The following is a 14,983-nucleotide window of genomic DNA, read 5'->3' as shown; positions in this document are numbered from 1 at the left end:
GGGATACTGTGCCAATGGAAATAAATTCTGGAATTTGGCCAATGAGCCCCCCAGGCGAAATGTTAAAAAAAAAAAAAAAACAAAACACAGGGCGGGACCCTAGTGGATATACGTATATGGATGGATTTTCGGATAAGTTTCCAATGAGCCCAATATATACCTTACACCAATAATGGGTAAAATAAAGTGGGTATCTTTCGAAGAGAACAATAAAAAATCGTATACAAAAGTTAATGAAAACAGCAGTGCCACCAAAACCCCCTAGGTGTCAATCAATCCGTCAATAATCAATCAATCCATCAATCATGTGTTGGTTTTATCTTTGCTTCCTCTGCAAGCCCTTCTCTCCAATTCACTTCCCCGACTCCCGCTTCCTTCACCACTCCACACCCATTTCCGATTAGCTTCTTTTCTTCAAAGGATTTTAGAGTGCCGCGCCTAGGATCACGGCGAGACCTCCAGCCATTAGCATTGGCATTGCGGTTGGTGTTGCAGCAATGGCAATGTTTGGCGTAGAAGACGAAGAGGCGTCTGCAGTTGTAGATGCAGCAGCCGTGGGGATTATGGTAGTGGCCCCGATGGTGGAGGAGCTGGCGACGGAGCGGATGATGGTCACAGTGATGGTGTTGGTGGTCGTGGTGGTTCTCGTGGAGGTGACCATGCTATCTTCAGCAGCTACGAGCTGAGTCGCAAGCAGAAGGAACAGCGCGGAGAAAAAAGAGAGGATATTCATTTTTGGTTCTCCGTTTCTGCAGCGATTCTATGTATATGTATGTAGGAGGTGGTTGGTCCTTGTGTTGGTTTATGTAACCGACACCACTCAGACTGGACAAGAAGGGAATATTGGTCTGGATTGTTATCGGTAGGCGCCCTGCGACGATAATTTCGTATTATGGATAGGAGTCGGCTGAGAGACCGTAGGTTTGCGAGGGCAAAGGAGAGTAGTTCTTCAGTTGATGCAGCTTGGATTCGCAAATCGAGATGGGAGGGATTCAGGCGCTGCTGGATCTAAATGGGGGGGATTCTCTGGCCCTGATCGTGCGCAGGGACGTGAGGGTGCGAAACGATTCAGGAGTGGGAAATACAGCTGGTAAAAGAGAGCGTAAAGAGCGCGGCTCACACGCAATGGGATGAAGGCTTAAAGAGCGTGGGTGGTTGGGAAATGCCTGAGAGCGAAAAGAGCGGTATATAGCGACTGAAAAGGGAGAGTTGGCAAGGGGAGGGAACGAGGAAAAAACCACAATAACCAGGCGACACGATGTTGAATAAATAATAACCAAGATCCGTGTATTATCATCGTCCTCAGCGGCAGCCACAACACCCCAACTTCACGCGCTAACAACAACGAAAGTTAGCAACACAATTTAACTGAGCAAACTCTGTTCTCCACCCAACCAGCACCAGCTTTCCAATTATTTAGGCCCCATCCTTTGCCGACCAAGGGACCAGCAGGGCGGCCCAACCCAAGCGCAGCCGGGCAAACCTCTGAGATGAAGTATTTCTTGCGGAAAACCAAGGAACAATGCTACTCCCTTACTGCTTGCGGGTTCGGCAACCAACTTCTTTCTTGCCACGTTCCACGGTTTGGCTTCCTTTTGCCCCTGTGTTGTGCCTGGATCTCAACCATCTCACGCCATTAGCGCATGCCCTGATTGGATTTCGTCCTTTTAACATTGAAGAGAAACCCTTTGACTCTGTCGGGTCCACGTTGGCCAACCTTGAAGAACGCGAAGGAAGACGGACGACCTTGGGCCCTGGTACTGGCAAGTCGCCGCCCCATTACTATCGAACATTCTGACTTAGTTCTTCCAGCAGCGAAAGGAAATAAACTCTGACAAGATTCTTGACATGTCATAATAATAAAATTACCGATCTCTTCGCTCCTTGTATTTTATCCAAGGCTGATGTAATTCGATACGTTGGACCGAGCTTCTTGGCTGCTTACCGCGTGTCATCACCGGCTGAAACGAGGGCCCCTGTTTATTACATGCGAGCACAGATTGCACAGATGACAAAACCCGGAAATGCACGGCGGCAAATGTGGTGGGACGTCTCAGTGGTTGTATTAGCATGTAGGCAGCTGAGGTATGTATATATGTGTGGGGCGCTAGTCCGTGATAGGCAGCCTAGGGCCAACAAATGCTGCATCACTGTTCAACAAGCAACAAACATTTTCCTCTCCATTTTCCCCGCCAACAAACAAAGGAGAAGAAACAGAACTTTCTCCAGTTGATATCTGCATTACGATGACAACCCTTAACCCCTGAAAAGGCTTGCTGTTTCTGCTGCCGCAGTGACTGAGAGTTCAACTGCTCTCCTCGGACTCGATGAAAGCATGGGCTTCGCTCCGGGTAGTCGATAATGGTAGTCAAAAAACGGACACCAAAACCTTGCTCGCGTTAATAATTGAAAGCCAATCTTCAACAATGCTGTCTTGTGGTTGGCTCGTACCCTTGACGTGATGACAGCGCTTGGAAGATCACGCGAGGCATTTTGATTTGCCTGGAATTCTCCAAATCATGAAAGAAGCAAGGAGAAAATTGTTCACATATGCCTGCAGCAGACTGGTTTTGTCGGAGAAACGAATCGAGTTCGTCAACTTGAGCCAACTACGTAGGAGGCTAACTTAGCTTGAGAAGTTACAATGAGCATTGCTGTGTTCGTCTTGTTCGTCTTGGAGGTCACTTCATATACTAAATTAGCCTAGGAGTACAGCCTCTGGAAGTGGCCGAGTCCGTCGCCTGTCAAACTCAACGCCCAATGCATGAAACGCGGGCAGAAAATATACGCTACATAGATGCGCCTCACCCAAGACAAGGGGATGGATATTTTATTCTCTCATGAATTACGAGGGTGAATCGAGGATTATCATTGCCTACTCATGAGTTTTACGCTACATTGAGAGAGACCCAACTTAGAAATATACGAATTACGAACTAATATCTAGGACAAGCCTCAATCACCGTTTCGGATGTAAACCGTTCGAAACAGCTTTCTCACAAAACGCCCGCTGGCCTCAGTTTCATACACTCTTTTTGATCCGAAGTGATCTTTATGGTTATTTTGAAACTTCACTCTGTCACCCTCTCTGCCTTTCAAACTCCCAAAGCCCGTGAGACCCATTAACACGAAGGTGACTAACACTTCGGACGTCGGGGCTTGAACTTGTTGCTAACGCCGGGAAGAATAAGAAGCGCTCGCTCCAACTGTTGTTAAAATTAACATTCGTGGAATCTACCTAAAGGTACCTCCCTTTTCCCTTCTCACAACCAAACAAACGCAGGCCCCCACTCGATGTTTCGTGCGCTCGCCAGCTTCACCTCGCGGCCTGCTTGCTCCTCCTACGACATGGTATCCAATACGGTCTTGTGGCATTTGCAAGTGAAATGAAAGCGAGCTAGGAAAAAGATTAGTACTTGAGCCGGGTCTAAGTTGTTCCCGACCAAGATTTTCACTGCTCGTGTATTCATCTCTATTAGTGACGGTATGATACAGGCAAAGAGCTTCTATAGTTTAACTAAACTAAAAATTCAGCAACCTCGTGGGCAGCTATGTAGCACTCTCTGTCGTCTTAGAACCACTGAGCGATACGCAGTAGCTAGCTGTTCTGTCACAGAGCTTGGTCTGTATGGGCCCTGACCGACGATCGCAGATCAGCGAAAAAAAAAAAATTAAATAGAACAGCCTAGATGATTACCTCTTTGCGAGGCAGCAGAGAGATCGTTATCTCTCGTTTCGACCCTCTGTGTCAATATTTGTGATGAAAAATATCATCCGCAGTCGATGTATGTATGTACGTCGGCAATACTCCGTCAGCGCTGTAATTGACGGAGTGCGTACTGGAACAATTCTCTGGGAAAAGGGGATGAGTCTGGCTTTTTGTTTGCGCTCCCTCCTTGGAAAAGTGGCGAGGCTGAGGAGATTATTTGAGCCGCATCGCATTCGATTGGCTGATCGCATGATTTCCTCGTTCGTTTTTGGTTTTTACCATTTTGCAGACTCTCTTATTGGAGAACTAGGAGGGACGATCACTTTATGCGCTCCCCTTATTCTGGCACGGAGTCCCCTGGAGCTTTGAGCGCGTTGGTCGCCGATAGTGAGCTGGAGACCACATCTTCTCGTATCCCTTTTTGCCATGTGTTTTCCTTCAGGAATGCCATTGTTTCTTGCACTGAAATCATCTCTTCTGCTACCCAGCCTGCGATTTCAAGGGAGAATGACAAGAACTGGGCTCATGTCCCTTGGGGTTTCCCCTTCTTCTTTGGACGGGATTTATTGCCAATGCAACCCCCTTTTTTTTTTTTTTTTGTAAAAGAGGAAATGTATTCCTGGACTTCTATGGCGTATAGCTACCTCGATATTTTGAGGTTGGTTTGCCATACATATTTTCCTCCTATCAAACTTCTTTATTTCCTTGTTGGCCTAGTCAGCTACTTACCTGGGTAGGCAGCCCAAATTTGTGTGTCTTCAGAAATTCATTTTTCGTACAGAATCATGACATCCAATGGAGTAAAACTCCGGAAACTACGATGTTCTGAGAAACATATCCACCACTCGCTGCCCATGCGCAACACTATAACGTTCGCTGTCATCATTGAAAAACTCAGGCACAGGCACCTTATTTCCAAGGTTCTTTTGGAATCTATACGAGTTTTGCGTATCCGTGGGGCGACTTGCGATATCGCGGGCTACTTCTTGCGGTAGGTATTGCTGGCCTACTTTCCCCCTTCTTTCGAGTCCAGGGACTCGGAAAGATCAAACGGACAGAAACCATGTTTACATATGGTTGGTTGGGCACTGAAATCAGGGAGAATATTGATACCTGTGTTCCACTTTCGCATACAGGCTTCATACACGATTCATTGGCCCAGTCAGTGTATACTCTGCAGACATAAATGCCGTGCGAGTCTATTACATTTCGCCTGTTCTTGGGCAATTTACAATGTTCAACTTGCACGCAACCCTTCATTCCGCGGTTCTAATGTCCGTTGACGATCAATTTCTTCCGAACCCGACATAGGAGCAGATCGAGGCGAGCCATTCAAAATAATTTCTAAGGGTCGTGATTTTTTGGCTAGCCCATCAAGATATCACCGGCACTTGTTGGGCCGACCGCCACCGGAAGTTCCGAAACCGTACAATGTTGTGAAGATAATGATCTCGACTACTTGTACAAAAGGGTTGTTTCATTTTTTTTCCATCGTGCGAAACGCCATAGTCAAAATATAACCTCATATCCTAGGAGTGTTGAGATGAAATGTTTCTTCGGTCCCATGCCAGGGGAAGAATCGTCGAAGTTAGATACACGGGTGCCGTTCCTGCTCCCATTAAATAAATAAATATAACATGTTGTATAATATGCCTAGCCCCGAATATGCCTTCCTTATCCTATTGTACATATATGCATGTTCACATCTAATCGTGTCGTGGGCGGGGGTGGTACTGGCGGGGAATCATCATGGGAGCTCCTCGAGCTCTAGCCCACACTTGGTAGGAGTTGGGGTGTCCTTCTGTTCGGATAACGCTTCCAATCGACATAAAAAATCTAAATTTTGTTAGACGTGCCTCATCAGAAAAAAAATCCTCCTTGGAAAGGGTCGAGATATCAGCGGGTACGAATAAGAAAAATTGAAATACCCGAAAGTTGCGCCCGAACCGATCATATATTTGCCCAGGGTGCGCATCACGCCGTTCGGTCCGGCACCATACTGAAATATCGCAACAGTTCCTGACAGAGTTGTCAATCACACCTAATTTCTTCTATTTTGTGCGGTAATCCGTGATTCTCACCCATGATGAACCCCATAATGAGACCAACCGCTGTAAGCCGTTAATATGGAAGGCTCGCAAAGCAATGCAACACCAAAAATTCTGGAGAAGTCGCAGAACAGAAGAAGGAACATACATCCGCCCATCATTGCCCCCATTTTAACTATTGAGATATATCAGTCAGCAAAATTCTAGATCTCAATGGTTAACTTGGATGGAGCAGTGGGAGACTGACACTTGTCAAAGGTCGAGGGACCATGCATGCCACCCCCACCACTTGCAGACACCACTGGCGGCATTATTGTCGGACGACAAAATACGACTTTCTTTTGAACAAATTGGGAAATTTTCCGCAGAGCGCACGCAAGGGAGGTGGAGGATCTTGAACAGAAGTTTCAAATAGCCGTTTCGGTTTTGTTTTGCCCTGAGCTTCCCCAAAGTTTACGGGCCATGAAATCTGACTAAGCGGCAAAAAGGCTACCAGTTCAGGAGAGACTAGCCTCTTTTAGGCTAGTTTCGCTTATCGGCCCAGCTTTCACGTGACATATCATACACTTGACCCTTTCTTGGGATGATTCTTCTACTGTCCATCTCCCCACTGGCCAACATTGCGTTCCAGCTCCCTTGGACCCGGTGCTGTGATAGTTTCTTGCGAGCTTCTTTGGTTACCATAGAGTTATCAATCTCTTGACCCCATCTTCCTCTCTGTTTGCTGCTGTTGTGGATGCTGTTGCCGCCGAGCCCCATCTTGGAACATCTCGCGAGACCAGTCGCCTGCCCAGACCTTTCACGACCTAGGCCCTATCGCAATTTGCTAGGCTTGTGAGTGCAGTGTTTGACATGTTCAATTTTCCATGACCTAGCAATTGTCTTTTAGCCCTTCCCTTGATGCTATATCTGTTCCTTTTAAGTTCAGGGCCGACTTTTTTAAAAAAACAAAAAATTTGAGCACGAGCTTACGACGATCCTACATCTATCTATCCATCCTTCAAGGTTTACGGTCCTCAAGCGAAACACACACACACACACACTCCCCTATTCATATCCCATATCCGCGCATTGCCGAAGGGTTCCCTATGCTGGTTGGAACACTCTACGTGTTTTCGAGCCGCCTGTGTGTCTCGCGTAGTCGACACAGATTCTTCTGATCAGGAGCAGTTTAGTCAGTCTGCTGCGATTGACCCATTTGAACGAGGATTGCTGCATCCGGATCCGCTGCCTTATCCTTATCCATGACTGCTGTGGCGTCTCCACCAAGTGTGCAATCTGGGCCTCGTTTGGGGTGGCATCCTGCCGTTGATGGTGGACAAGGAACGCTTACCCCTTCGAACTCAGACGAAGGACTACGAATGTTTATGCCTAGGAAAAGTGTCCAACGAGCAAACTCTTCATCGTCACTGAATTCAAACTCGTCTTCAACATCTACTATAATCGCGAATTCGCAACACAGTAATGCTAACCACGCATCCAACGAGTCGGGATCCGCGGCATCCAAGAAAAAGCCATACAAATATAGTTGGTCTAACTCGAAGGCTGAACCAGTGTCCGGGGTGACGAATGCAAGATCTCAACCTGTGTCCATAACACCGTCTGGGACCTCTGCGTCATCCGCTATGTCTGCTCTTCATCAACCGACCCCAGTTGCCCCGTCTCAACATGCGATCCAAAACCAGCAACAAAATGGCAGCCGACTCACCAATGGGGCCTTACCCAGTGACCCTCCGGCGATCCTGACGTTATTGCCAGTAAATGGGACATTTGAAAGAAAGCAGATAACGGTTCCCTATTTCCCTGAAGTACTCCGTGTTGGAAGACAAACTAACGCGAAAACGGTTCCCACGCCGGTGAATGGTTATTTTGATTCAAAAGTGCTCTCACGACAGCATGCAGAAGTTTGGGCTGACCGGGCGGGGAAAATTTGGATAAGAGATGTGAAATCATCCAATGGAACGTTCGTCAATGGGCAACGTTTATCTCCGGAGAATCGCGATTCCGAACCACACGAACTTCGAGAACATGACACGCTTGAGCTTGGGATTGATATTGTGAGTGAAGACCAGAAATCTATTGTCCACCATAAAGTTTCGGCGAAAGTAGAGCATGCTGGAATTTATGGCCCGAATATGAACATCTTGGATTTGAGCTTTGGCGACATTGACCCGACTGCTGGCGGTGGGCTTCTTCCTTCACATCTCAGCCTACCTCTTTCGCACATGCGTGGCAGACCTGGGAGCGCTGCTTCTGTTGGTAGTAATCGCAGCAACCAAAGCGCGGCTGGAAATCATGTGGGCATTTTACACCAACAGCGACAAATGAACTACTGGCTCTCCCCCATCTCTATCGAGCAGGTGGTGAAACGGCTATCGGTATGTATTAGATGCGCCCCTTGCGGAATTTGAATGGTGCTGACATGCATTTGCTCCCCCCAGTCTGAGATGAAACAAGCAAAACAACAGGGCTCACGATCTCAACCAAACCAACAACTTTCTAAGTCATTTGGTCTCCCCATGATATCTTAGAAAAAGAACGGGCAAAACATTCTCCCACCGAGAGTCATGGCGGTGGGCGTTTAGTGAACGGACGCCCCAAGATGCCAAAAGTGGATCAGATATCCAGATTTTCAGACCCACCAGCCCCCCCACCACAACAACCCTTACCAGAGAAGCCTGATGCTCCGCCTCATACCAACTCGGATTCTATGTCACAACCGAGTTTGAAACGATCTGACACGGAGAAACCCAAGGCTCCCATTCATTCGTCAGCAAATCGGGAATCAAGCCAGATACTATCACTTATAGAAGCGTTGGCGTCAGCTAAGAAAGACCTTGATGCACAGGGTGCTCGAGTTAAAGAGCTAGAAAATCTACTCTTGACGGAGCGTGCAGCCAGAGAACAGGCTGAGGAACGAGCACGAAACCTTGAGGGAAGTGTCTCTGAACAGAAAGCAGATTCGGAAGTAGTGGCAGTCTGTGAACCGCACTCTACATCAGAGAACGGCACAACTGTAGTAGTTGAAGAGATATCTCTTGTTGAACCTTCAGAACCGGAAGAGTCAAACCTATCTTCTGATTCGATCCTGCCTCAGCAGAGCAAGACGTCGTCTGATGCAATTTCTCAGCAGCTCCAACAGCGCCTCGATAGCATGATTGCTGAAATGGACGAAATGAGGAAACAAGTCGCCAAGTATAAACAGTCTGCGGAGAAAGCTGAAAACGAGGCTTTTGAGAGCCGCAAATCCCTTGGTGAAATGATCGAACAGATTCGAAGGACCCAAACTGAAACCTCCGCTAGTTCATCATCGGAAGCCATCAAAATCGGTTTGGATGATTCTCACACTGAATGTGATACTCTGGATGATATCTTGAACGAGAGGCTGGCTCAGCAAAGGTCCACAAAACACTAGCTTAACATCTCACCAACTCGATCAAGCAAGCAAGGAGGTATATGGAGCGTATGTGAAACAGCGTCATAAAAACATGCTGGACCACAGTGCGCCGTACGCTTCGATGCTCGGTGTAGTCCTTTTAGGTGTGGGGATCATGGCGTATTTAAACGGCTGGCAGAGAGGGGATAAATGACTAACTAACTGTACCGCCTATTATCCCTCCTCCCTCTCTTTCGTCCTATTTCCAGCAGCTGGAAATTTAATCGTTAGGATAGGCGGTCTTCCTGACATCCGACCATGGCGTGTATAACACGACCGTTTCCGTTCCTTGCAGCCTATTTCTTTCCTAATGTTATCTTATTTACCTTCTCCCAATTTGTATGGTTGGTTCTTGCAAGCAGGTCTGGCGGTCCATTCGAAGTTGGTTTGTTGGAGTTACATTTTTATGCCTTTGTCCAACTGCCGATTCACCCTTTCTGTGTTACTTCGACTTTTTATTCACACACAATTAATATGTCCCGCACCAATCATGTATACTTGGTATGTTGGGCGATGATGACGAACTCGCCCCCTCTTGAAAGTTTCAGGAGTTGGTTGATTAACTAACCTAACCTATTTCACTTCTCAACGTTATATATATTAACATTCTTCCTCTTGTTTCCCTCATCCTATTTTTATTTTCTTTTACGTTATTTTTTTCTTTCGATTGATTTTCCTTTGTTAGTTACCCCGATTGAATCTTCGAGAATAGTCTCCCTTACTGTCTTTTATGTTAACTTTCCTCTTTTCGATTCTCTCCTGCCTTATACGATATTTCTCATGTACATGGTTTGTCCTTAACATGCAACAAATCCCACCCCCTTCTTCTTCTTCTCTTTTGGTTGTTTATGATTCGCCGATGAAATGCTTGAGAAATACGAAAGAGAAAGAGGAGTTACATTTCTCAGTATCATGATACAGGTTGACATTTTCACTAGATATTCTACGTACTTTACTTTGAAAGGTACGGTATATCAGATGAGGAAGCAAATAAAACCACTTGATTTCAAAGAGAATTCTTCCTGTTGTTTCATTTTGGTTGCAGAGTTGGTCCACCAAGGACGCTGAATACTCCGCTGGAAAAAGTGCGCGCTTGGCCTTTTTACGCATCTCACCAGACCAAGGAGTCGGCGTGTGATTGGCCAGACATCAGTTCATCCGCCGTTGCCTGTTAGCGTGCAGGCCAGGATCATGATGAGGGGGCTTCGACAATAACTTTATGGGGCGACGTGGCGGTTGTTCACTTTAAGGCTGAAGGACTAAATGTCCTGGTTTCTCAAAGCACACATAATTCCCGCATTTGGCTGATTTATGAAGGGGTTGAAAGAAAGACCGTAATTGCGAACGTATCGGAAACAGATACGATAAGCGAGTTCAACATGGGTTCCAGCGTCCAGGTTCCAACCTACGTCCTCCGCGATGTCGTCGAAACCGATGTTCTGAACGCCATATCGGCCGATGTCGTCTCTCATATTCTTGCCAGTCCTCCATTCATTTCTGTTCCTGGTCTTTTTAACTTTAGGGATCTTAGCTATCCCCATGCCACGCTAACATCCCTGAAGCAGAATTACATCTTCCGCTCTGGAATGCTCGCTTTTCTCGAGGAAGAAGGCAAGGTCAAACTTACAACTGGCTTGGGGGTGAAAAAGGTCTTTGATTTGAGAACTGCGGCAGAACGGGACAGGTTCCCATCGCCCGAAATCGAGGGTGTGCAAATTCACTGGCTGCCAACAGCGCAGGACACAGTGCGTTTTAATTGGGCTGATTATGCTGTGGGCGACCCTGCAGCAACCATGCTTAAGATGTATCAAAATATTTTGGTCACTCATGTGCCTATCTACCGAGCTGTTTTCGAGCATATACGGGACTTCCCGAAGCAGCCCTTCTTTTTCCATTGTACAGGTAAAGAAATTTCTCTTTCCCCTGAGTTTTCTTTGGGAGATTGGTTTGTGAGCCTTTGACATTCGCTATACCTGTTCTCCAATCGTGCAGCCGGCAAGGATAGGACAGGAGTCTTAGCTGCCCTCATCCTTCGTATTGCCGACTATTCGCCGGATATAATCGTGGACGATTACGTGCTAACCCGAGTGGGTTTCGAGCCTGTAAGGGAAGCTCTGTATGGTTCGCTACTTGGTAAGAAAGATCTTGATGAGTCGACGACTCGGGGCATTCTAGTCGCTGGGGGGATAATGTATGAGACGATGGTGCAGTTTCTAGGATTCGTGGAAGAGGGATTTGAGAATGGTGCAGAGGGTTATCTTCGGGACAAGTTGGGTTTTACCAGTGAAGATATTGAGACCATCCGTACGAATTTGAGGGGTTAGAGCAACGGCATTTCCCCCCTGAGAGACTCATTGCTACATATATATACTCTGAAATAAGGGTGGGATATGTAATGAATTTATGATGGTGATGGGTCGACCAGTATAGAGCTGCGATGACATTAAGTTTCTAGTTAGATACCTAGAAGAGATAAAGCAGATAGTTATGTGTAACGAAAGGAAATAACAGATAGAAGTTTCATTTTCAACTCGAAAACGTGCAAAATTGAAGTTGAGAAGTTGGCGGAAATATATTTTTGCGTGATGCAGATACCCAGCCAACCATCCAAGCCTGGTAAACCCTTCCTCTCCTTTTAACACATGGAACCTCCTTCTGTCACCTCCATTGCTTCGGGAGGTTCGTCGGGTGGTATAAGCGGCTGTTTGTCCTGTATCTGAATGTTAGCTCTTGAAATTTTGCAACTGAGGTGTGGTCGATATATACATGTTCTGTACGCATAACTCCTGATCACACCTTTCAGTTTAAGACATTAACAAGCTCGACATGCAGTTGTACAAACTCATATCAAAAGAGAAATGAGTCCTCAGATATTTATCTTCGCAACAAGATGCTCCGTACGGCCATGCGCAATGGGCCTACTATCTCAGGAGCTGCAGGACTGGATTGCCGCTTCCTCTCGGCCACGCTTCTGGGCTGCTCATTCCATTATACAACATGCAGAGTATTCTCTGTATTGTTTATTTTCCCCTGTTTTAATTTCTACTTGTTTTCGTTTTCCTTTTCCCCTTCGTTCTATCCTACGGACTAGTTCATTTTCAACGGGTAAATATATAATAGCAACGGCTGTTCCGTTAATTGACTGAATTGTTACATCCTCATTTTATCCCTCCTTTTAAAACTACTAGCAGCATATCAATTTTCCTTACGGCGAACCCTTCCTTTGTGCTGTCTTTGCAACAGACATGAAGTCGTTTGTATTGCTGTTATTTAGCTTGGTGTTCGTTCCACTGGCAACAACTGAATTCAACTTATACGCTAAATATGAGGATACTGCTATTGGTACCTCCATTGGGATATCAGATGGTTGTTTAGCAGCTCTGTATGATTTGACCAGTTAAATCACCGTTTATTGAACATGTTGCTAATAATTGCAAAGGAACCAAACCATCGATTGTGATGCTATCAATATCGCCCGAGTTGCCAATGGTGCCGATGATGATTGTATTCGCCCTTCCAATATGTCTCTTCCTTCTCATATCCATGGTCGAAATACCTTTACTGATGGATGATAACTTGATAGTCTGGTTTAGGGATAATGTAACGGCGTTGTGCACAGCGGAATGCTCGGAGACTCTTTCAACATGGCTCTCCGACGTGGAAGCTCAATGTGCAGGAGACCGAATCAATATTGACGACCATCTCATTGAGCCTTATACAATCCCCTTGAAGTACATTGCGGGCTTTGATATGGCTTGCTTGCAAGATAGGTATGACTGTTTATGTTTTAAGTTTGTCAGTCAATTCTAACACTGCACAGCTTTAATAATTGGTGTTTTCTGGAATCTCAGGGTTGGGAAAGCGATGGAAATTCTAAGTATGCCCTCGTGCTGAATTCTTTAGTCTGTATGCAACTCTGACAATATTAAGATGGTTCTTGGATCTATGTTATGGCGATGATCCTCCATCCCAGTGCGATGACCAGGTCCTCATAGAAGCAGACGCTGCCGCTGATCCAGATGAGATATCTGTGACTAATATGTATAGCAAGGATTTGGTAAGTGACGGAATGTTCTGCATCAACTGGGCTCCTGGAGGATCTGACTTTATATTGTAGTTTTGTAGTGAATGTTTCATGAAGATGTGGAGACAAAGGCTTCTTTCGCCTATCCTATCTCCCGGCAAATTTGCAGAGTACCTGGTTGACGAGTTCAATAAAATTAACGCAGTCTGTTCGGATTCGCCCAGCACGGAGCCTACGGCTGCCGAAGTAGGTGAATCACCTTCGCCTGTTGCAAAAAGAGCAGATGGGGTCTATGATGGAGCTTGTAAGTTTCTAATCCAAGTTCTTATCACAGATTTTAAAACTAATGTTCCCACTAGCTACCCCAGCACTTCCAACACACCCAGGGGCTATTGAAAACTGTGGCCAATATTACGACGTAGTTGAAGGTGATACTGTTAGTTATATACCTCATAGCATTGTCAAATTAATGCTTGCTAATCATAAAATTATAGTGCGGAAGGATTGCGGCCAAGTTGTAAGTGTGATTAGCGTTAACCATATGTGAAGATTTTTATTCATAAGTTCCAGGGGGATCTCAATCTATGAAATCAAGCGCTTTAATGTGGAGGTGAGTGTCAACTAAGTCCTCAATGTAGATTTAATCAACAGTTTATGGTTCGCATACCTCAGCGTTGCTAATCAGTGCTCAAAATTTAGCTGGATCGGACTTGCTCCAACTTGTGGGCAGATCATGCGATCTGCATATCTCCGATTGAAAAAGAGCCAATTTCCACAGATGGAAATTGTGGAGAAGGATATGGGACCGTATGTAAGGGCTCAGAGTTTGGCTCGTGAGTTTACTTTACTCGTTACAAAAAAAGCTGTCCAAACGACTAACATATATATGCTAGATGCGTAAGGCTCAATATCTCCAAACTCTCACTACCTTTAATTAATCTGCCATTATTTTCAGTGTAAATCGAACAATCGCTGTGGGCCTTGTGATCTCGATGACTTAGATCCAGAAGACGTCACTCCGACGGACACTATGCCCAATAACCCAGCTCCTTCTACACCCGTTGATTCCTCGCCAACTAAGCCGGTGCCAGAACTCCCTGCTCCCAGTAGTACGGCTCCCACTTTCCCGAGCGATAGTGCTCAGGACGACTTTGCTACCCCTGAACCAACTCCTACTGCGGATGATCCCACCCCGGGGAACACAACCCCCACAAAACCTGTCCCACCAAAGGAAACAGGACGTCCTGACAATGCTACTATGGCCATTAGCGTAGATGGGAAATGCTCTTTAAATGTCTCATGCACAGGATCCAGTTTTGGTGACTGTTGCAGCACCAGTGGGTATTGTGGGACTGGATCTGACTGGTGCGGTAAGTAATTAGCTGGTAACTATCCATTTACAGCTCTGCATTCTCGCTCTCTAATGATGACTAGGTGTCGGAAATTGCTTGGCTGGCGCCTGTGAGAAAGATGATGGAAACATAAGTTTTGACGGAACTTGTGGCCCACTATTCCCAGGTAATAAGACATGTTCTGGCTCGAAATTTGGCGATTGCTGCAGCGTATCTGGATATTGCGGTACAGGCCCTGATTGGTGTGGTAAGTGATGTTTTGCTGTCACCTTAAATTTTTGCATATAATATATACCGAGGAGTGGATGCGTTATCTAGGCAGTGGAATAATTCTTAGGCTACACGAATTGCTAACTCTCTGTTTCGTTCGTGATACGTCTCTCGGCACGGTGTAAGCACGGATGGGACCTGTGG

The 14,983-nt window shown here is 46.1% G+C and overlaps 7 protein-coding genes across 7 annotated transcripts; 3 read left to right on the top strand and 4 right to left on the bottom strand.

Moving 5' to 3' along the window:
* Positions 1-424: 424 nt before the first annotated feature.
* Positions 425-733, bottom strand: HCAG_05376 (predicted protein; the record flags this gene model as incomplete). The annotated part of the gene is made up of 1 exon (XM_001539859.1): positions 425-733. The coding sequence occupies one exon, from the start codon at positions 731-733 to the stop codon at positions 425-427; it is 309 nt and encodes a 102-aa protein (XP_001539909.1).
* Positions 734-2,955: 2,222 nt separating this feature from the next.
* HCAG_05375 (predicted protein) lies at positions 2,956-3,375 on the bottom strand (the record flags this gene model as incomplete). The annotated part of the gene is made up of 2 exons (XM_001539858.1): positions 2,956-3,171; positions 3,280-3,375. The coding sequence occupies 2 exons, from the start codon at positions 3,373-3,375 to the stop codon at positions 2,956-2,958; spliced, it is 312 nt and encodes a 103-aa protein (XP_001539908.1).
* A 671-nt stretch (positions 3,376-4,046) lies between these two features.
* Positions 4,047-4,160, bottom strand: HCAG_05374 (predicted protein; the record flags this gene model as incomplete). The annotated part of the gene is made up of 1 exon (XM_001539857.1): positions 4,047-4,160. The coding sequence occupies one exon, from the start codon at positions 4,158-4,160 to the stop codon at positions 4,047-4,049; it is 114 nt and encodes a 37-aa protein (XP_001539907.1).
* A 1,255-nt stretch (positions 4,161-5,415) lies between these two features.
* HCAG_05373 (predicted protein) lies at positions 5,416-6,516 on the bottom strand (the record flags this gene model as incomplete). The annotated part of the gene is made up of 5 exons (XM_001539856.1): positions 5,416-5,545; positions 5,638-5,728; positions 5,791-5,820; positions 5,906-5,932; positions 6,369-6,516. The coding sequence occupies 5 exons, from the start codon at positions 6,514-6,516 to the stop codon at positions 5,416-5,418; spliced, it is 426 nt and encodes a 141-aa protein (XP_001539906.1).
* A 485-nt stretch (positions 6,517-7,001) lies between these two features.
* Positions 7,002-9,172, top strand: HCAG_05372 (conserved hypothetical protein; the record flags this gene model as incomplete). The annotated part of the gene is made up of 3 exons (XM_001539855.1): positions 7,002-8,135; positions 8,199-8,268; positions 8,532-9,172. 3 exons carry the CDS (start codon positions 7,002-7,004, stop codon positions 9,170-9,172), a joined length of 1,845 nt encoding a protein of 614 aa, XP_001539905.1.
* Positions 9,173-9,667: 495 nt separating this feature from the next.
* HCAG_05371 (predicted protein) lies at positions 9,668-11,517 on the top strand (the record flags this gene model as incomplete). Its single annotated transcript, XM_001539854.1, has 4 exons — positions 9,668-9,694; positions 10,132-10,157; positions 10,521-11,095; positions 11,186-11,517. 4 exons carry the CDS (start codon positions 9,668-9,670, stop codon positions 11,515-11,517), a joined length of 960 nt encoding a protein of 319 aa, XP_001539904.1.
* A 921-nt stretch (positions 11,518-12,438) lies between these two features.
* HCAG_05370 (conserved hypothetical protein) lies at positions 12,439-14,824 on the top strand (the record flags this gene model as incomplete). The annotated part of the gene is made up of 9 exons (XM_001539853.1): positions 12,439-12,575; positions 12,787-12,963; positions 13,124-13,250; positions 13,311-13,521; positions 13,577-13,653; positions 13,712-13,734; positions 13,917-14,028; positions 14,173-14,587; positions 14,652-14,824. The coding sequence occupies 9 exons, from the start codon at positions 12,439-12,441 to the stop codon at positions 14,822-14,824; spliced, it is 1,452 nt and encodes a 483-aa protein (XP_001539903.1).
* Between the last annotated feature and the right edge of the window lie 159 nt (positions 14,825-14,983).

This window comes from Histoplasma capsulatum, genomic scaffold (genome assembly GCF_000149585.1).
Source record: "Histoplasma capsulatum NAm1 scaffold_5 genomic scaffold, whole genome shotgun sequence".
Lineage (NCBI taxonomy): Eukaryota > Fungi > Ascomycota > Eurotiomycetes > Onygenales > Ajellomycetaceae > Histoplasma > Histoplasma mississippiense.
This window is presented reverse-complemented; position numbering and strand designations above follow the sequence as displayed.